Raw genomic sequence first — 21597 nt, 5'->3', positions numbered from 1 at the left:
AAAGCCACCCAAACCTTCCTGAGAGTGTCCTTCCCATCCTTCATCTCGCTTTCAGATCATCTTATTTGTGTTTAATCTTGATTTTTAATGACTAATATTATTCCTCAAGAAAAACACTCATTTATTGCAGATGCCATTGCTTTTGGCTCTATGGGTCACGGGAAAAAATGTGATTTTTTTGCCAGCCTTGTTTAGTTTCTGCATTTTTCATCCTTGTGGTAATTTATTAGGTTTACGTCTTGATGTTTGCTAGAGCATTATAAAGAAACAATGCCATTACAAAATGATGGGTATAAAATGAAGACAGTACAATTCTGCCATTATTTATTTGTTTATTTATTTGACGAGACCTGATATCCAGCCAGATTTCCTAAAGGAAATAAAGATCATGCCATCATACTGTCTGCTTGTCTGTCTGTTCAATCACCTGCCCGTCAGTCTTCTTTCCTCTCTAAAAGTGCATTCTGAAACCGCAGACTGGTTAATTGCAGACACCTGGATGCTCTTCTCTCGTTGCTCCAGCTTAGCTACCAGAACCAGATTAAAACCAAGCAAAACTCAAAGGGTACCTTGCACTATTCAGTTTAGCCACCTTGCAGGGGGAGCTTGGTGACGCTCCAGCATCTTTAGCCATTATGGCACTAAGCATTGGATTTATGCTCCTTATTCCTTACTTGTGAGTCTATTTTAGTTTATTTTTTAAATCCATGAGCAGTAAGCAACTGCTGTCTCAAATCCTACTCCATCAGCTCTTAGCATCCTCCCTAGACTGTCCAAAATACAAAGCTTTAGAGGACTTGACAATGATTGAAAGTGAAGACGTAGAGAAAGAAAAAAATGCATGTGAGAGAGCCCCAGTTCCTAGGAAATTAGACTATGTAGTGATGTCTTAATACTTAGTCACTGCTCAGTAGGTGCCATAATCTCAGCTTTATCAGAGCACATGCTGGTAGTTTTTGTAAATGCTCTTCTGTTGATTTCTCTTCCAGCAAGCACTGGATGAACTCTGCAGTCTCTCTGTCTGCTTATTTTGGGAGGGTAACAAGCATGAGTAGTAACTAGCACTGCAGTAGGATAACAAGAACAATAAAAATTATTTGCTACCTCATGCAGACTGTTCAGTTTGGTAGAGCCTGGATGTTTCGGTTACATTAAGTTAGCTGAGTGCTTCCTCTTTGAACCTGGTCTGGTAAAACATAACCACAGTGTTTCTTGTTTAGAGTGAAGTGATTTGGAATCATACCGTTTTGTTTGGATAAATGAGGGCTAGAATTGAAAGGAGTGCGGAAAAGCAGTGTATAGCTTAAGATAATTGTAAACATTGCCTCTGCTTTTCATACTTTTTAAATTTCTGTTAACAGGTGCAGGGAAAAAGGTGGAGGACAGTGAGGAAGGATGGATGGGGAATATTGAAGACGTGTCTGTGTGCAGACGTGCCTTGCATTCCATAGGGCATCTGCAAATAAGCTACATCACAGCCGTGCCCACCCGCTGGGACACTCAGGACTGAGCAAGAACATTTCTGGGAAACGCTTGCGCTCACCGTGCATTTGCCAATGATGTTGCAGTGATGCTCTCACGCAGTACATGTAGGGCAGGGCAGGTTTCCACCCCTGCCCAGACGGCTCTGCACTTCCTCACTGTCCCAATATATGTGATGCTTTACACATCCTATCTGGAGGGCCAGGAATCCACCTGTCGCAGGTCCTCAAAGTCAGGACTTGGACTCAGACAAGAGTTTATTTATGCTTCTGCTTTTATGAATATTAAGACAAGCTAAAATCCTGACCCCTCAGCTGTGTTTCTGCAGCAAGAATCACAGACAATTAAAGCTTTGGCAACTAAAGGCTGCCCTTTTCTCCTGGCCCGAAGGGGTTTACAATGAGGGATTTTGTCTTCCTAGTTCTTGCGGGATTCACTTCCAAAAGCCTGCAGATATCTGCAGAGCTCCTTTTTGGAGCTAGCATGTAGCGTGATGGCCACTATTCACAGTGACATGTACTGCCAAGCCTCCTCCCCTCTCGTCAGACACAGACACCAGACAGATGCTCATTTTACTCCTTGTAAGGTTGGACAATCCCAGGCCAACTTAAAAACAAAACCAAGCAAATCAGAGAGTTTATTTGGTGGGGAGAGCATTTCATACTGCAGCAAAGACTGGAGACCAGCCTACAGAATGGGGATCATTGGAGTCAGGAGACGTTTCATGGGTGGCTCTGAAGAAGTCGTCTAGCTGTTCTACACCTCATCTCTCTCTGGGAATAATAAAAATAATCTTTCTTTGCCTACCTTCCTTGGGTAGGCTGGCGTTGATTCGGGGCAAGGACTGCCCTGCATTATGGTTCTTACTGGGATCTCTAATCCTAGCAAATATTCAGCCTGCAGGAAACATGGCCACAGCTGAGGAGTGAGAGGAAGGATAGCCATTTTCACTCACACACCACATACACAAAGATGCTCACATGAGGAATTATTCAATATATCTATATGTATATATAGATATCTATATATAGTTTATTTCTCACAATCCTGGTAAGAGTTACAGGTGTATTGGGAATCATTTACAGTTTCACAGCATATGGAGTGGCCATACAGCTTCTGATGTGAGTAACATACAGTGTGTAGAGAGCACACGTTTCCAACCCATCCACCCACCACTCATACAATGGGTTTTCAAAGCTAATACTAGATTCAGCTACGTAGAAAGCCTGGAAAATGTTAGGGTACAGCGTTGGGTGTCATACAACACTGTCAGTCACAATGGGACAAGCTAAACTACTTTAATTTTCAATCTAGTATTTCTAGTCTACCTGCATTATTGCATTTATACGCTTGTTTTTTTTTAAGTCAAAGTAAATAGAATACTATATGGGAAAGGAAAAATTCTTGACTATTTTAAGGTTTGAGCTGCAGCCCATACAAAGTGTCCATATAAGCATAGACAAGATTATAAATTCAACAAGGTATAAATTAGCTCTATAGCTTTGTGTGTAGGTAGGTGTCCATTTCCCTCCAGGAAATGTATCTAGCAGCATATTGTTTTTGAAAGAAAATTTAAAAAATGATTAAAAATAAAACAATAAAAAGAAAAACACAAACCTTTATGTTGAACACAGGTAAATATGTGTAAGTGACAAGCAGGTCTGTTTGTACAGGGAAGAAATCAAGATGTCATTTTAAAATTAATATCAATTGGAAAACATTGCCAGGGGCTGATACAAAACCCACCAACGATGCTGGAAAGATGCTGGTGGCTTCCAGCAGCATGCCCCTGCTGCTCGTGGTTGAGCTTTCCATCGGACTTCCAAGTCCTTTGGGTCAGTCCCTGGCAAAGTAATAGAATCAAAGCAAACCAAAAGGAAAAAAAAAAAAGAAATCCCCTGTAGTCTGACCTACGAGTTCCCTTTCTACAATTTTGGTTTCTCCACAAGTTTGTAAACAACCTGCACCTACCACTAGAAGGGAGCTGGTTTTCACTGGAGAGTCGAGAATGCACCTTTTAAAGATTTCAATTGAAAGGGTCCTAACCAGTGACTCACGAAAAGGCACCAGGCTTAAGAAGGGCTGCTCAAAACTTAATAAAGCCAAATGATTCTATTTTTATTTTATTTTTATTTTTTTTTAAACATGGCAAACTGTGTGGCACCCTTGTTCTTATCAAATTGTCCCAGAAACTTGACTGCTTGAAGCTGCTGTGGCAAAACCAGGGATACAATGCAGGTCTTTACTGTTGCAAACATGATTAAAGATTCCTCTCTTCCTCCTGGGAGTTTTGGTACTGGAGCATCATCACGCACAGATGGAAAGAAGCAGTGACTATTCTTGGGATCCTGCGCTGGGGCTTTGCTTTTTGAGATATTAGAAAAATGGAATGGAATAATTTGGGAATTTCAAGGTGGGAACAATTAACTGGAAAAGAATTGAGTGCAAGAGTAAGATGTGCAAATGCTGTTGGTCTGAACCTATTTAACCCACATTATATTTCTTAGCAAGAAGATCTATTTACTCAGAAAGGCATAGCCTCAAAGAGCAGAGAGCACGTCTCCCCATGTGCAGCATCTCAGTGTCTGAACATAACAAATGCTTCCTAAAGCAGCAAGCAGAACTTCAGTGCAGGGTAGAGCCAAACTCATGCATTTGGAAAACCAAAGACTAAGATCTGTCCTATTACCATGTGCTTTGTGTCAACTTTTTAGCATGGTTTGTTGAATGAGATGTAAATTTTCCAGGCCCAGTTGTCTCGTGTAACTTCACAAAACTTGAGCAGCCCACTCAAATGGAGGAATCCTTGCAGTCTTCTGTGTCCTCTGCCCTGTAGCTAATGGAGGACGAGAACAGCAGCGTGTTCCTTGCACACGAACTGATTCTTCCAGGCCAGCAAAAATACAGATCATTGGCTTCAGCTGAGAGCCAGCCTGAGAAGTTCAAGGACCTCTCTTCTCTGCCTGTATTTTTGGTGCAAAACCTGGAGGATCAAAGCAGCACTAGCTTCAGCCACATGTAGTGTACGCACACACTGCGTTAACTTCTCCTGAGCAGCCAGAATACAGAACCACAGAATAGATGAGGTCGGAAGGGATCCCCAGAGATCACCTGGTCCTGCCCCCCCGCCCAGCAGGGTCACCTAACACATGGTGCACAGAATTGCATCCAGGCAGGTTTTGAATACCTCCAGAGTAGGAGACTCCACAACCTCACTGGGCAGCCTGTTCCAGTGCTCTGTCGCCCTCCCAGCCAACTGGCAGGCAGCCCCCAGCTCTTCAGTCCCAAGCAGAAGTTGTGGCCATGCAGTGTTTCTCTGATGTGAAAGAGTAAGGACCAGAAAGGGAGCTTCCAGCTAGGTTTTTATCCTCTGCTGAGCTCCTGTGGCAGACAAGCATGCAGTATCTTGCATCTCAGACCCCCATGCCTTAGCAGCTAGGGCAAATGAAGAGTTCATGCATTCCTTGCTACACTACACAGTCTCTGCATTCCCCTTAGGCACCAAGTGGCTGAACTTTGGCTCTGTCTGTTAGGTAGGGCAACCCAAAATCTGCCTCTGCACTGGGGCATGGTTTTTGCCTTGCTGTGGAAAGGCCACATCCGCAGAATTGCCTGGGAATACAGTTGAGTAGCTGAAGCAGCAGCAAAGCACAAGCAATTAATCAGATCTCCGGAAGCCAGTGGAGCTGTATAGTTTGTAGAAGACCTGGCATGAGCAGACAGTCTAGGAATTTGGGATTTAAAAAGGAAACAGGTCACATGGCTGGACTGATGATATGAGAAAGGAAGAAAGTCTTTATCATTAAAAACTCTCTGCTAAACAGATTTAACTCCTCAGGGTCACTCAAAATAATGTGATCTGAGCTAACCAATGCAAGATTCAATAAAAGACTAAAAAATGGTCTTGAAATATAGCCAGCCAAATCAAGCTGAATGGCACATGGGGCATGTTTCAAGCCAGTGTCTCAGTTAGGTTGCAGTCCCCTCAACTGCACCTTGCATCATCATCTGAGCTGCTAAATTCAAGGAATCATAGTCTAGCCCAAGGAGAACAATCTTCTTGACAGAAGCATTCAGTAAGATGAACCTAGATGAAGTACACTCTCTTCTTTACCACATATTGACCATGAGAGCTAAGACTATCGTTAATCTTATTAGCCATATTCTGTGCTCTTTGCCCTTAAAAAATAACTTCCCATTAATGATTAAGTAATACTTCAAGAAGATGAAATTTGGAAGAGAACCAATTTCTAGTTGAAGTGGGGACAGGAGACATTTTAGGAATAGGACCCAAACAGTCAGTGCAGGACAAGAACAACATGGGGATAGATAGGGGCTGAAAACAGAGCAGCAAAATTTAATCCACAGTAGGAGGCAGACACTGCTCATATCACCCTCTCCTGGCTTCTTTGTCACCCACAGCATGAATTCTGAAGTACGTGGATGGTGCCACATACCCTGGCCCAGAAAATTCCTACTCAGGCTTCCCTGCTTTCTGCAGTGGAGTTGTCAATCGAGTGCCACTCACAAGTCCTAAAATGTGCTGACAGTCCGGGTCAGATCTTCAGCATCAGCAGATTTCTCTGTGAACGAGTAAAGAGCCAAATACCTCTAGTGTAAATATCAGGAAATATCCCAATTCCAGCCTCCAGCACTAAGAACTTAACTAACTTAAATGCAGAATTTTAATTATCCAGGTCAGAGGCAACCCCTTCATTAAGGTAGATGCCCAGCTTGTAAAGCAGAACTGGTAGCAGTTTATGAAAAATATACCATGTGGTTGCTGACTACAGAAAGCAGCTCTTCCACGGGTCCTCAATGAAGGGAAGAAACCTGTATGGTCAGTAAGGTGTACCAGCATCCCTGCTCTAGCAAAACGTCACAAACTGGAGGATCAAAATGGGTTTATATTGGATTTTCAGACCTTTTGACAACAGAGCATGTGAAAAGAGAGAACACCGCCCTTAAAAATGCCTGAATTATAAACCTGCAATTTCCTTTAATTGCACAAAGTTGGTTGTGGAAAACTTCAGGCCTTTTTCTTGCTTCATAAACTCTAACATTGAACAGAGACAGCAAAAACACTTGAGAAATCCAGTTAACAAGGGATAATTTGCATGGCTTTGTAGTCAGACTTTTATGATTATTATTATTACTACTAGTAGTACTATTACTACTATCTTCCTTATTTGGTTTATTTCTTCAAGAACATTTTTTTCTCCTTCATGAATCCTCAGAATTTATATTTTCAACCAATTCTAGTTAGAAAAAGGCAGATTTCTGAACCCAGTGACATATCCAGGAAAGGAAGGGATTTTCAGTCAAGAATCATTCATCTCTTCTCACTGGCTTTAGTATTTTTGGTTGGTTGGTTGGTTTTGTGGTTTAGTTATCCTGTTGTTTATACATAAATGCTAATGTCAGTGTAAGCGTGGCTGCCTCAGGTAATACTAGAGAAGGTTTCCCTTGTACTCAGCAAAAGACTAAGAAGTATTTTTGGCCAGGTTTGTAAAACATGCCACTGAAATGCATTTATATTTTACAGAGACCTGCAATCATAGCCCTGGTGCCGATAAGATCGCGAAGCCTGATCACAGCATGCTGAAACCAATGGAAAAATTCCCCTAGATTTGGTAGCTGGGGGATCAATCCCTAAGCTTTGATTCAGCAAAGACAAATCTATTTTTAATGTATCACTCCACCTAGTGGGACTAATAAGTGCTTCAGGGCAAGCAACTGCTCAGTGCTTTGTGAGGTGTGACAGCACCTGCAAGAATGCATTATTACCCTCCCAAAAATGCTGCTACATTACCCTTCTGTTACCAGGGTTGTTTGCATCCTACTGCAGAACTGTTAGGAGTAGCAGGACTTACCACAGTCTATTAAACCAGGAGAAAGAGGAAGCGGATGTGTAACCCATTTCATCTTTCTTAAAGCTAGAAGCATCAAAAGCCTTCTACAAAGTTGCTCAAGAGCACAACATCTTTGTATTTGACTAAAATGTATGGCTCCTTAAAAATAGACTGGGATCTGGTGTAATAACCAAATCTATAGTTTTAGAGATAAACTGCAATACTTGTGAAGTCAGTTTCCCAAATTTCTAATTTGCACTTTATCAAGAGTAAACTAGCAATCTAGATCTCTTCAAAACCCAAGCGCAGAATCTTACTAGTTTTAAGCATTAATTCATTCTCCCCACGGAGATATCAATAGAAGGACTTCATATCACAAACACCACACAAAGAATAACATCAAGCAAATAACGGCATGTGCTCAGTACGAGAAAAGACAACTATTTATTTAGCACAGCGAGTTCAGTCATTTAAGCCTTCTACTTCTCAACAAATTTGGTTTCAATCTCGTTTTGATTCTGAGAGAGATGAATTTGCTCTTCTCAGCCTAGTTCTCGCTGGACGTTTTTTCTCAAAACGAAACCACCGCACAGCCTGGCACGTTAAGGCAGAACAGGAGGTGTTTGCTAAGAGGATGTCGTTTGCAATTCAGGACTGAAGTGCACGGCCCCAGCTGCGTGCTTGGGAGCTTGTATGGCATCTACGCTTGATCTACCTGACTCAAGTCAACACTAGACCCACACTGTGAAAAGCACTACAGCACAGTCCAGTACAGTTCAGAATTGTTTAAAAGTGCCTTATTTTTAAGCGAGCCCACGCGAATATCCAGGGAGGGGGAACAGTGACTTTGAGCTCCTAGCACAATGGGCACATGGTACATTTGGCAGTTCACAAGCCATACATTCTTTGCTCTGAGAAGAAACCAGGACAGAAAAAGGAATTTGGGTGCTGCACGGTGAGATGTGAATGGCACAGAAAAGACGTCATGGACACTTTGTGTGAATGCAGAGGAACAAATGAAGGGTCATCTCCAGGTTTGTTTTGTGTGTTGTTGTTTTGTTTTGTTTTGTTTTTTTCCTTACAAAGAATGTGGCTTTACCCAGACTGCAGTAATATAAACCTGCAAGTATACATACATACACAGAATATTCAAGGCAGGGTGGTGTACAGACACACACAAACACACACGCACACATAGATAGAGGTGTTTTTCCAAACCAAAGAGGTGGGCTCCAGAGAAAGGATCCGGACAGCAGGTGGTGTTAATTGATCGCAGTAAGCAGAAGTTCTCTTATGAGACAAGACAAACCACGTTCATTGCCTAGCGAGGGCTAGCACGTGGTTACATACCCAGAGGATGAGCTGCGGTCCTAGCCCCATCTCTGTGGTATGTTTGTGGATGAAGTCTTGAATCCATCCACGTGCCCTAAGGGCAAGGGGGGCTGGATGTGGACAGAAATGGTTAAGGCCCACATTGGCTGAGAACTGTTTTTCCCCTCTTCCCTTGCTGAACTTTAAGCCAAGGAAATAAAAACACAAAAACATTTTAGAAAGAAAAAACAAGCAGACCAAAAAAAAAAAAAAAAAATCACTCAAATGAGGCAGGTGTTTCTTTTTCCTCCCCTGCATCTACCTATGCTGGCCAGTGCTGGATGGATAGATGCTGCATCTGTAATGCCACAGACTGCTAAAAAAAATAATGCTTTTTTAAAAATAAAAATAAATCCCACATCAGGGGTTGAAAGGGAGGAGCAGACAGGGCAGATAGAAATATTTTTTTGAAGACAGGACTTGAAAACAGAAGTCGATGTCTGAAAATCACCAGCCCTACTTCGGCAAAACAAGAATCAGAACAGGGATAGCCGGCTTCCCTTCCTCATGGGCAACATAAGCAAAATTTCTTACAAAATTCCCTCCAGCCAAAAGCTGAAATCTCTTCCCCAGAGATCTGAGGGAAGGGGAGCACAGGAATAGCCATCCCTGTATCCAAACCCCACTCGTTTGGATACGTTACCCTGTACTTGGTGGGCACAGTCCTCCCAGTCACATAGATGAGGTTTCTGGCCGCACTGCACTGCAGTTTGCTTCTGGTGTGTGCACCAAAATCTCCCTCATGGGGAAAGCAGAATGCACAGGTCAGGGTGCAAGCAGCAGCAGGGGGAGGTGGTGTGCAATGGGGCCTCACCCCAGCACGGCACAAGGATGTACCAAGGGCACTGCCGGGGTCTGGGGGCTTTGTAGCACCCCAGGCTCTCAGTTTAGGTGCAGGCAGGAGATGCAGCAGCCCCACTGTGTGCTCTTGCAAAGCCCTCCCGCAGTTGCTGCAAGGGAGCGTTGCTGGGACTGCTTCTGAGTTATGTTCTGTCTCACATCTCTGCTTCCCCAATACCTCTCACTCTCTTCTGTTGCTTGCACTCCCTTCTCCCACCCACAAAAAAAAAAAAAAAAAAAAAAAAAAAAGTGAACCACTAAACATCTGCAAAACAGGACGAGGGGAAATCAGTTCTTTAAACAAAAGTGGCATTGTAGAGGCACCTAGCCGTGGACCCTCTGCTTCCAGCACTGCTGCTAGGAGGCATGTGCACAACACAGAGGAAGAGTGCTTTCAGCTAACCGGATTTCCCCTGAGGCTGTTAGCACTCATACCAAAACCACCGTGAACCCAACATAACCATCTCCTGTCTCTGTACTGGTAAAAGTAGAGGTAGACATTAAACTCAAGCTGCAAGCAGCCTGTTGTTCATCAGAAGAGAGCATCTGATACTCCCAGAGGTTGCGTGCCTTTTGGGAATATTTTATGAGCCTTGGAGAAAAGAGGAGGATGACAAAGCTCAGCATAGGAATGGCCAGGCTGTGTCAAAAAGGCATTTTATCTGGGGAAGCCATATGCACTCATCAGGCCAAATTTGGAGGCAAATTAGGATGTGAGCCAAGAGAAGAATTACCAGATTGGGTTATACACATCCACCATGCTATCCAGTAATTTTGCCAGAAGCAGGTACTGCAAAGACAGTACCCAAGGCCTTTCTCTGGCCCAGTACCCACCAAATTTATACATCCAGACTCAAAGACATGTCACGTTGGATCTTTAACTGATTTCTGCTGAACTCTCCCCACCTTCTCATGCAAAACTCCATTGGCTGCAACTGCTGCTGAGCTCCAGAGAGCCTGTGATTCTGACCTCATCTAATCTCTGACCTCATCTGAGCTCTGACCTAATTTAAAAACACAGAGCAAGGTAAAGAGCCTTTTTGCAGTAGCATGGAAGCCAAAAATAGCCTAGTGGAAACTCTCAGAGTAAGATCTGCCCGCTTCTTGGTGTCAGGCGAAGGTCATCTGCCAATGCACCAAACGCCCTCTGGTCGCCTCCCTTCCTTCTTGCAAGGTCTGGCTTTAGATCTGAGGTACTCACCAATGAAATCAGGCTGTTCCCCAGCATTGGGAATTTGTTTCCATTTCCAAGATGTAGAGGAGTCACAGATCCCTGCCACTCACAGGAGGGAGGTGAGAATTCGCCCTAGGATCACCAGATGGATTTCCAGTGCCCTTGACAAGGGTTTCCTTGGTGTGAAGCAGGTCAGTGTTATTTCTTATGGGGTCCCAGCTCTTGTCCACCCCTAAAACCTGCTTGTGTCTCCCTGTTTTCCTACCTTCTCATCTGCAGAGAGGCCAGAGCCTTCAGTGGGAAAACACCAGGTGAACAGCCTGATCCAGAGCCCCCAGGAAATAAAGAGTCCAGCTGACCTTAAGGGATTTGGGGCTGAGGCCACAGCATCTTGCAAAGCCCAGCCTAAATTTAGGAAATACTAGATCCAAAACAAAGCCTTTCTATCCCGGAACACTGCCCCTGTGACCTTGTTGATCTGCGGGATCTTGAAGGCTGCCAACGTACAAGAAACCAAGCAGACGGCAGCTGCTGTCTGCCTGCAATCGGCATGGGATTTTGCCAGGTATCTCCATACACTGCTACCTGCACTGTCGGTCACGGTACAGTCCCTCTGCTCACTCCCTAGCTGGCAGCTCAGCCAGTGAAAATACTTGTGTGATGTCCTGAGCTGCTTACTCAGCTCTGCCATGCTGCAGCTTCCAGCTACAGCCGGCCTGGTTTCTCTGGGGCACTTTGGAGTTGGGTTTTTAACGGTGGGTTGATGAGCAGCAGGTACACGAGACCTATTAGAGATCACACTTTGCCCTACACACAATGACAGGTGAACTGGGTCTTCTCACTAGGCTCCATCTCTCCTTACATCTTCTTCACCACAACCCAACTTAGAAACAAACCAAACAGAAACCAAAACACAAAGCAGGGACTCTGGATGGGACAAAGAACACTTTGGACTTGAGAACAGGGGATTGCAAGAGAGGTGGGGGTGTCTCCCAGAGAGGACAGCAGGGAGGGGAGGGGACACCGTCATTTACACCGATCAGGAGAAGCTGTAATCTATACACAGTGGTATAAGCCAAGATATATTACATGAAAAGAACACACTGAGTGCATGGAGTTACCCACATCGGGTCAAACTGGCACAGTTGTCTTGAACAAGACTCTTGGAGTTGCGGTTGGTGTTGTTGACCTATCTAGCTCGCTCTATATATATAGATATGTATAGAATTTCTCTGCATGCATTTGTCTCAAAAGGAGCTGTACAGCCAGGTTGGGTTTCTCAGCCCACCCTGCCTTGGTCTTCATTTTTTCCGGGCTAGGAACGCCACTCCCACAATCACAGCTAGCGCAGCCACTGCCACTCCTCCGATGATGATCAAGGGCTTCATGTTGTCGAAGATGCTGCCTGGTGACTCCTCGGAGCTGTTTCCCTTGTGGTCAGAGTCAGGGGACTGGCCGGTGGCCTCCTGTGTCTCCGTGGCGGCTGGGCTGGGTTTCAGGTTGCTGTGGTTGTTCACGATGGCAGCATCGCCGCCTGCCTTCTTGGTGGCAGTGGCAGGAGCAGGCTGCTCTTTGGGGGTCTCCTTCTTGTCTGCATTGGTGGCAGGCACAGGGCTGGGCTTTTCTGGCTTTCCAGAGCTGGTGGCCTTGGCATCGGGTTTGTTTCCACTTCGGACGTTGCCTTTGGAATCCATCCCTATGAGTGCTGTGGGCAGCAACTGGATGCCTCTCACAAGGGGAGCAAGCCCAGGTCTTCACCTCTGTCTGGCTGCTAGTTGAAGCAGAGGAGCCACCTGAGAGGGATGGCTTGGAGTGACTGTCTTGGGATGATGTTCACACTGGTGGTGTCCTACCTGGACATGTTACAGCACCTGGAAGAGAAAGCAGAGCACTGTGAGGTGAATGAAGACAGAGCAAGGCAGTGACATCCCAGCTGAAAGCAATGGAGAGGGACAGAAAAACTGGAAAACTGTTGTCTCTTCCTTTAGTAACTGTGAGCTGCAGTCAAGGCATCTACTACAGTGCCTGCACTTGAGAGAACACCAACCATTCACACCAGCCATCACCTAGTGCTGCCATGGCCATGGTCCACATGAGACAACCTAATCCTAGCCATGTATGCAATGCCCTTTGTCAGTGACCAGATGTATTCACTTCCAACCAAATAGATCTTAATTTTCATTTGCTCACCACAGCTGCCTTCCTCCTGGGTAAGGTGAGAACATCTTGTTCCATGGAGAAACACATCTGTAGCTCCTGCCTGCCCGTAATTCACACTCACCCTTCTCATTTTACAACAGTATCTCATGTGAAGTTTAACAAGTGGTTAATGTGATCTTGTCTGATACTCCCTATTTAGACAGTGACTGCATAATTAAAATAGATTAGTTCCTCAATTATCATGGGTATCAGAGCTACAAGGCTGTCAGCAATGCTACTGTAAGGCAAGGTAAGGGCCAGCTGCTGCCAAATGGTGTACTGACTCCAGTGCAGCTGCACGGATTTGTCAAAAAAAGAGAAGATTTCGGTGGCTGAGAGTTCTCACTCCTGTCTCCTCCTTGCAGTGGTTAGCTGGGCTTGCCTATGGAGCTGAGCAGGACGCCAGCTGTACTGCAGGTGGTTAGCTGGAGCCATTTTCCCCAAGGAGCTGATGAAAGCAGTAAACAGCACGGCTGCATCCCGGTAACTCAGCAGGCAGAGCGGGCTTCAAAGGGACAGAAAAAACACAGCAAAAATATCATCCAGGCAGCAGTCTGGGCAGGACGAGGTGGGAGATGGCACTCCCACCACGACGTCCCTGCATGCAGGGGAGGAAGGAGAGGTGGCCGTGGGCAGCTCGCCATCGGGCTGCCTCCAACAGCACCACGGCAGATTTGGGAAATAGTGAATAAAGAGGAGGCAGCAGTCAGATCTGAGTCACCTGCTTCATTACCTCCCCGCTGACCTTCGGTGCTGGAGGGGCCTGCTGAGAGTGCTCTGCCTGCTAAGTGAAATATGAGCTTATTAGCTGTCTGGGTTTAGAAATAAAGAGGCTCCTCAGGAACCCCTACAGGTAGATGTTTCTTCCATAATGGCTCAGAGGGCAGATCTCTCCTTTAATGACAGACGGACAAGGACCTAGGGTGACAGCAGTGCTTTGTGCTGCTGCCTCTTCAGAGAAATAAGCTAGCAAATGCTGTGTTTTAATCTCCACGTAGGCAGAAATGCTGGCCTGGAGGAAGCCTACTCAGAAATGTCAGGTTTGGGTTCAGAGCAAAACCAGACACTAGTTTCCTGCTTGGTGCGAGAAACTGCCCTCTCTCCTGGTCTCCCTGGAAACTGTTTCTTGTATGATGGCCAGCATCCTCACCAGTGCTGGTCAACTGGAGCTGACTGGGGAAACTGCAGCCTTGGAGTCACGCAAATGTGCAGCTCCCATGCTGCATCACGCTTGTGACCTTGATACTAGTATGGCATATACTTCCCCTGAACAGAGAATATTTTCCTGATCAGGTAAAGCCCATATGGACCACATCCCAGTCAAGCCAGCTCCTCCCCGTCCTGCCTCCTGCCTATGAAAGCTGATGTTCTGGGTGACACCAAAAATTTAACTTGAAATTTGAATTAAAATGCATCTGAAGAGCAAAGTTCTGAGCTGCAGCCTTAGAATGGGGATACACAATGTGCAAGAGATGTCCATCAGCATCTCAGTGAAATTAAATAACACATGCTAAGCTCCAGGCAAGGGTAGCCAGATCACTTCCAGTACTCAAGGTAGCCCTGGCATCTGTCTGCACCGAGTCATGCTCAAGCCATGCTGAACACATCCACCTTATCGTAGTCCTACTGAAAACTCAGTCCCTTCGTATAAAGGTTGGGATGTCTCTCAGCCATCAGAAAGGTTGGCAGCTAGACCAGGAGAGAGATCTCAGCTCTCCCTGTAGCATGGGGATAGGACATGCACTTCCAGAAGGCTTTTCACTGACCCTCCTTACGCACCTCCCTTAGGACAGATGACTTTTAGCTGAGCAGTTATTCGGTGAGACGGGGCCTTAAGTCTCCAAAAGACATTAGATATCCCAGCTAGCCAGCTTTGAAGTAAACAAATGAAAAGAGACCAATAATCTGCACCCAGGGCTTCATAGCCAGCATTAAACAGGATGTTTGCTAGTCTTCCCTTGAATTTGCCATTCAGTCTATCTTCAAGCTCCTCCCAGAAGAAAATAAATAAATAAATGAATAAATCAAACCAGCTCTTCACTCTGTTAAAAAAACAGCAAATTCCCATGTATCTGCTCTACACGTGCCATGTGTGCCATGGGTGTCCTTCCAAACTACCTCCACTCTACCGTCCTGCTTCAGTGAAGATGTATCAGCTCTAATAAATAACTCATAAATAAATAAATAATCATTATTAAATAGTTTAATGTTATTTAATAATAAATAAATAATAATACGCACCTTGTAGCACACAAACACCATTGCAGGTGCTCACCAAGCTTAAGACCTTCTCTGTGGCCTGGATCTTGGTGGCTAAGCATACGCACTTTGTCAGGAGCAAGGATATTTTCCCTTCCTTGCTCACATGTAATATCTCTGTCAATGCCACCTTCCTTACCTTTTCCTTCCCAGTGCCTCCAAAGACCATTCATAACTTTCTGCTCAGTACATCCAGAGCCATATTCCTACATGCTGTGTTTCCACAGCCACTCGCAAGGCACTGCTCCTCTGGCTTGGGAGCAATTTATCCTCAATTTACATCTGGGGCATTAGCTGGGCTGCTCGCATGTTGTACAGTCATAGGATGCTCCCATTAAACGTTTGCTGCTTTCCCTAGGAAAGCTATGCGTAGCCCATGGTTATGTGGTGTGTGTGCAAATTGTGGAATGAAAAAATTCACCTCTTTGCTGAGAAATGGGGACTGTGTGCAGCACAGATACCTTGGATTACCCATTCCCTGTCCCCTGTGCCCTGACTGACCAGATCTGGACTCCAGACTCCTTGGAGCTGTTTTTGCTCAGAGCCTTCCCTGTGCCATGGTCCCCATCCCCCATGCCCTGCACCATCACTAACAGCTCACTAAAGAATTTTTTGGTTTCTGAGTGAGTTTTAACTAAAAGCAATGCAAGCTCCTTATGATAATTAGAAAAGGTTTTAAAAGCCTTAAAAACCAAACTAAACTAAATAATAATAATAATAAAAATCAATATCAGCAGTTCTTAAGTGTGCATGTGAAAGGCTTTCTGACAGTGGTTTGCCACCAGTGGGACTAGCCGCCAGGAAGCTTTGTCCTGCAGTCCTTGTTGGACTATGTGAACATGTTGAACACATTTTACATTTATTTGTTCCCGCCAAGCCAGACTCCAAATGTAGCATAATTTGCACATCCTGCAGATTTGATCCCAAAGCTGTCAGTGTCCATCAGGCTCTCTGACCTTCTCTCAGGTCTCCTCGGGTCAACAACTCCAACACTCCCTGCCTCATCTGCTTGACCAGCCAAGAAAGAACAGAGAAAGGACAAAGCAAACACCTCTGGCCCCTTGCAATGCACTGGGCACTGATTTAAAGAAATCATCCATGCCTTCCTGAAACCCAGTTAACAAGAAAAAAAACCTTGTCCTCACTCCTCCACCCCTGCAGGCACTTCCAGCTAAGTCTGCACAAAGCATTAAAATCTGGGCCACAGATCTGCCCAGCACCTTTCCAAACCCTTTGGCTTGGTCAGGATGATGCTGTCACACAGCATCGAGCAGCTCAAGCACCCCTTCTGCCCCTGGTGGCAGTGGCACTGCTAGAAGGGTTAGCATCCTGATGGCTTGAAGCCACCCATAGCTGCCATCCTCATCTTCCAGACCCAGGGTGCTCATCCTGAGCAGCTCATGCTCTTTCAGCAAGGCTTTTAATCCTCCTCGGGGTGTTATCAGCTGCCTCCCAGACTCCCTACCTTGGGAATCATACATTTCCTTTTGGCTCTCTTTCCCTTTTCCAGTCCTGTGCTTTCGAGGGCATGAGTGTGCTCATTATCAAACACTTCTGTAGCACCTTTCTTTTCCATCTGATGTGGGCTTTCCTCATTTCCAAAAAGATTAAACCTGTGTGTGCACTGCTGTGAGGGTTTTTCTCCTCCTCCCATTCCCTCATTCACTCCATCACACAAAGTTTTTCTCTAATGGCCTGTTTCTCCACCTTTGCTCTTTCTTCTCCATAGCCGATCACATCTATTTATTCCTCCCTTGCTGCCTCTGCCTGTCTACCCGTTCCTCCCCCTTCCAGCTCCCTCCCTGCCTCCCACACAGACAGCAGCACTGGAGAATAGGGTTTTGTGAGAAACAGGCTTTGTTCCCTCCCTCCCCCTGATGCTATTTCTTTGTTTAACAATTTTTGCCATTTCAGAGAGTTTTCCACTTGCTGGCAGCCAACGAGCTCCTCCCCAGGCTGGGAAGGGGGAGCAGAGACCATGACACCAGCAATAAAGGAGAAAAAGGAACAGACAAACCTTCCAAATTCCTGCAGCACACAGGCACCACACTCCTCCTTGGCTGGTTCTGGTTCCTACATTAAGGCCAGCTCAGTGCAGTCTGACCAGTTGCAACAAGCTGGTCCCATCCAAAGCAACAGGGGAAGGCAGAGCTTTCCCTGGCTCCTTGAAGGGCACCTTTTTGCCTCCCCCCCATCAAATTAGCAAATGCATCTATTCATCTGCCTCCTGCATGTGCAGATGAAAGCTGCATCAGTTCTGCACCAAATGGAGCAGATGAGTCACTGCTAGCTTCACCGTGAGGTATCACCGATAGGTTCTGTTCCCTCTGCGGAGACCGGCCTCATTCCTGAGCCCTATAATCATCCCCTTGCTATTTCGAATTAGAAGGAAAACCCAGCAGTTTTGCAAGGAGGAGCAGCTGCTGAGGGGTGTGGTGGGAAGCTGCACCCCACAGACGTGCGTGGGGTCAGAGCAGTGCTGAGCACAGGTTCACGCATGGAGTTTCTCACCCACCCTTCATGAAAAAGCAAACCATTTCCACTGGGTCCCCAAACACCACACTGACTCAGACTGTTGTAGCCTGTCAGCAGGTGACAATTCAGCTGACACAGTGGGGTCATGCATCTGAATTTATACTTGCGACCAAAAAGGCTGACCCACAAACTCCAGCTGTGCTCTGGTTGAAAACAGCCTCAGAAATAGCTACTGGCCATGCCTGACCTCTAGCAATGCCATGCCAAGAGAGCCACGCTTGGCAGAAAAGACCTTAAAAAACCTCAAATCTTCTTCCTTAACCTCCCCTCCAGTTCTTTTTCATCCTGACCTGTCTGAAAAATAAATGCCTGAAGGTTTGCCTTTTCCATACAAAGGAGAGGGTGATTAAGTACAAAAACCCCATTCTCTCTACTCCTAGCTAAGTAGCATGACCTGTGTTGGCTTTTGGGTGGGGAATTAATTGGGTCCCTAGGGCTAGGCAAGTATTAATGCTTCTCCCTGCCCCATCTCCACTGTCAGCCACCAAACCCCTTAGCCTGGAGCAGCAAAACCATGGCAAGGACCAAGCAGCAGCTCCACACTGCTTGGGCCAGGCATGGCAAGCAGTTTGCTCAGTGCTGGCCAGCAAGGGACAGAGGTCTTCTGTGAGGAGATGAGATGTGCAGCTGAGGCTGCCCACAGTTCCCTTTGACATGATATAGGTGAGCCGAGAGCAGCCAGCAGTGCTGCGGGGATGTGCTGCGCAGCTCCCCTCCTTCCCGAAGCTAAGGGACAGCTCTGAACATGAGAGCACAGCACTCAGAGACCTCATCATATCCTTCAGTTAATTGCTCTTAAACCTGCACGGAAAAACGTTTTCAGTGTGTGAGACAGACGCTGAACACCAATTAGTTTCAAGAGCTTCCCAGACACCGCTGGCAGGTTTTGTAAGTCTCAGCTGCCATACCTGCATTTGGCCATTTCAGACCAAACCAGATTTCTAAGGAACAGAGAACAGCCCTCTTCTCAAACAGATCCTCCCTTTGGCGAATGCAATTTGCACCTGCCAAAAGCAGCTCACAGGACTGAATTACCATCACGGGTTCACGCACCAGCTGGTAGGCGAAGAGCAGGTAATTTTAGCCTGAAGTCTGCAATTTGTTCCTGTGGCAGACTGTGCTCATAAAGAGGGAAGTTAGAATATGGCCACTTCAAAGAGCCACTTGAAAATATAACTTCCCCAAAAGGGGAAAAAAAAATCCAAAACGAAAAGCAGCATTGCTCTGAGTACAAAAGGTAAGGCACCTATGAGATGAAACAGCTGAGGGACCAGGCTGTTAGAAAATGGTGGTGTTTCTGGGGGGGATCAAGTGCTGCCACTGGCTTTGTGTGTCCTCTGCACATCCCAAACTCTGTCCTTCACTGCCTTGTGGAAATTAATTCAATGTCATATCAGAGGCTGAGCTTGCCTGTGCAAGACCCTCAATGGAAATCAAGAAATCAAGGCCGTGTTGAGCATTACCATCACCAAAGAGGTCTTGGCTGAGGTGGCCAAAGGAAAATCAGCTGGAGCACCTGGCTAAGGTCAGCTCATGATGTACTGATGAAAGTGCCAAATAAAAGGTAGCCTATCCTGGTAGTCTTCCTGGTAAGTCTTCCACAGAGACAGCTGAGGTTACTGGCCACAGGGCAGTGCTGGCTCATCGCCACTTGTCATCTTGTAGCAGCAGAAGAAATAGGCTGCGGTCAAGAACATTGCCCTGGAGAAAGGGAGCCCTTCAGAGAGCCATGGGAGTGGGGCTTGGGGTGCCAGTCCTCAGGTCCTGCAGCTCAAGACTATTCTCACCTCTCTTCCTTCTCCCAAAAATTGTCCATTGCCAAATCTCCCCATGAACCAAAGTGGCTTGGAGGTGATTTAAGAAAAAGAGGGAGCATGGGCCAAAGTGACCAGCCTGTAGGAAGGAGTAAAGTCCTGGCTATCTCCAGTGAATGTCACATAGGAAAATATCAAAATCTCACCTTTAAAAAAATAAAAATAAAAATCAGGAGGATTTGTCCCTCCACAGCTGCTAAAGACAGGGCTGGAACCATTTCAGATATTTTAAGGTAGAAATTAGAATCAGCTTGCTGACTCACAGCTAGGCTAGCATTACCTTTTTCCCCATGGGATTCACCTTGAAAGCCCACTGGCTCAAACAGAGCACCTCTGCTATCCTCTGTGGATGTTGGCTCAGCCAAGAGTTTGTATCAGTCACCAGCACATCCCACCGCCTCTGGACACCCAAGGAGAAGCATCAGTCATGTCTTCACACTTTTCCTGCTGGTCACCTGAGCCGTTCAGTAGACTTTTTTCTCATGCCCCTGCCTGAGACATCCTAGGAACCCGCTCACCTCTTTCACCAAGGCAGCTTGTCCTCAGCCTGCAATCAAGCCAGACGGCTGGTGTGATGGTGAAGGAACAAACTGGGAAGGAACAAACTGGGAAGGAATAATTGGCCTGTGGGAGGCTGAGCTCATGCAGCAGCTGTGCTTAGCAGGAAGCAAGGAGGCCTCCTTTCCTGTATTGCCTGCTAAATCATGCACACACGTAGACCTTGGCTCCCTGTAAACACCACTGTACCACCACCACAGGTGGTGGAGATATTTCTGTAGCATGGTGGAAGGAGGTCCTTCCCCACTGCTCTGCCCATCCATCAGGTTAAAGCCAGCAGCAGTCGTTAAGGCTGGCCTGATGATTTGTGCTGGATCTGCAAGTGTGCAGAGGGGCTCAGTGTGACGTTAGGGAAAAGAGACCAAAGATAGGCAAGGCTTTTTCTCCCATGGAAGTGAAGAGCTGCTGGTGGCTCCAAGGGGACCACACTTGGGATATTGACCTTCTTCTCTAGCCCCTGAGGCAGCCTGGGGAGTAAAGCAGCCTGGGGACCAGGCACTGTCCCTTGGGAAGTGCCCTGGGGACATGTGCCTGTTTCCCTGCTGCACTAGGGGGATTCAGCAGGGCTGGAAGGAGCTGGATGCAGCTCTCTGCCCCATCCCAGTCTCCTCCCATGACTCTGGGCTGCTTTTATTTTTCACCCCAGTGCTTCAGCTCACCAGCACCCTATAGCACAAATGGTCCTTCTCCCCCTTTTTGAGCTGCCGTGGCAATAGACACATTAAGGGCGGCGAGGTGCCATACAAGCATCTAAGATAAGCGATGGCAGCGTAGCGTGACTAAGCCTTTTCCTATCTCCAAGAGGTGCCGTGGTGATGGATGAGGTAATGCAGTACCTCTCAGTATTGCCATAAATATTGGAAGGGCTTTACGTCAGGAGTTTGTGTTGTTTGGCTGGCATCTCCCCAGAGAGGTTTTTATCTCTATTTCGGACCCCCACCGCTGACGCAATGCACAGCAAATGTGATAAAAACGCAGCGCAGATGCAACCGTAGCAGGAATCGCTTCCCAGAGATGCTTTTTAACAGCCCCGGTGCATCACGACCAGGTTGTGCAGGGAGACAGCTGCACTCACCAGCCCTCCCAAAGCAAAGCCTCGGAGACAGCAGCGCCAAGTTATAGCAAACGTCGCTGACCCACTTCACTCTGATGAAATATTTATGAGTCCTTTTGCCAACCCACTGTTTGCTACTCCCCGCATCCCTCCCCTCAGCCCCGGATTAAACATTTCTCTCTCAAATAAGCCCTTTCAATCTTGACGTGGAGAGCGTCAGAGAGCTGAAAGTGTTTTAACAGGCAGCAGCAGCTTCAAATCAAAGCAAAGCCTCTGCTCCATGGCTGCGTCAGTCCTGCGGCTGCACCAAGACCCAAAATCTGATGGCCTTGCTGGATCTGTGCCACACGGGCACGTCACCTTTCCCTGGGAGGACACCCTGGTGCTCAGAAGCTGCATTATACCCAGCACCAAGGCAGGGTGTGGGAACAGGAGGGGCTTGCACAGCCCCACAAAGCT

General features: G+C 46.4%; 1 protein-coding gene and 1 long non-coding RNA gene across 3 annotated transcripts in view; one reads left to right on the top strand and one right to left on the bottom strand.

The window, feature by feature from the left end:
- The first annotated feature begins 334 nt into the window (after positions 1-334).
- LOC311438373 lies at positions 335-8059 on the top strand. The gene is made up of 2 exons (XR_014694069.1): positions 335-676; positions 1362-8059. It is a non-coding gene; the product is annotated as an uncharacterized lncRNA (long non-coding RNA).
- Positions 7756-21597, bottom strand: part of CEND1 (cell cycle exit and neuronal differentiation 1) — an 18870-nt gene continuing 5028 nt past the window's right edge. For both annotated transcript variants that reach the window (XM_084522682.1, XM_084522683.1), the window contains exon 2: positions 7756-12590. In XM_084522682.1, coding sequence (XP_084378808.1) covers positions 12021-12413 — 393 coding nt within the window. In that variant the 5' untranslated portion in view covers positions 12414-12590 and the 3' untranslated portion in view covers positions 7756-12020. The remainder of the gene's footprint in view (positions 12591-21597) is intronic.

Source organism: Aythya ferina, assembly GCF_964211825.1.
Source record: "Aythya ferina genome assembly, chromosome: 5".
Taxonomy (NCBI): Eukaryota; Metazoa; Chordata; class Aves; order Anseriformes; family Anatidae; genus Aythya; species Aythya ferina.
The sequence above is the reverse complement of the archived record's forward strand: the minus strand, read 5'-3'. Positions and strand labels throughout refer to the sequence as shown.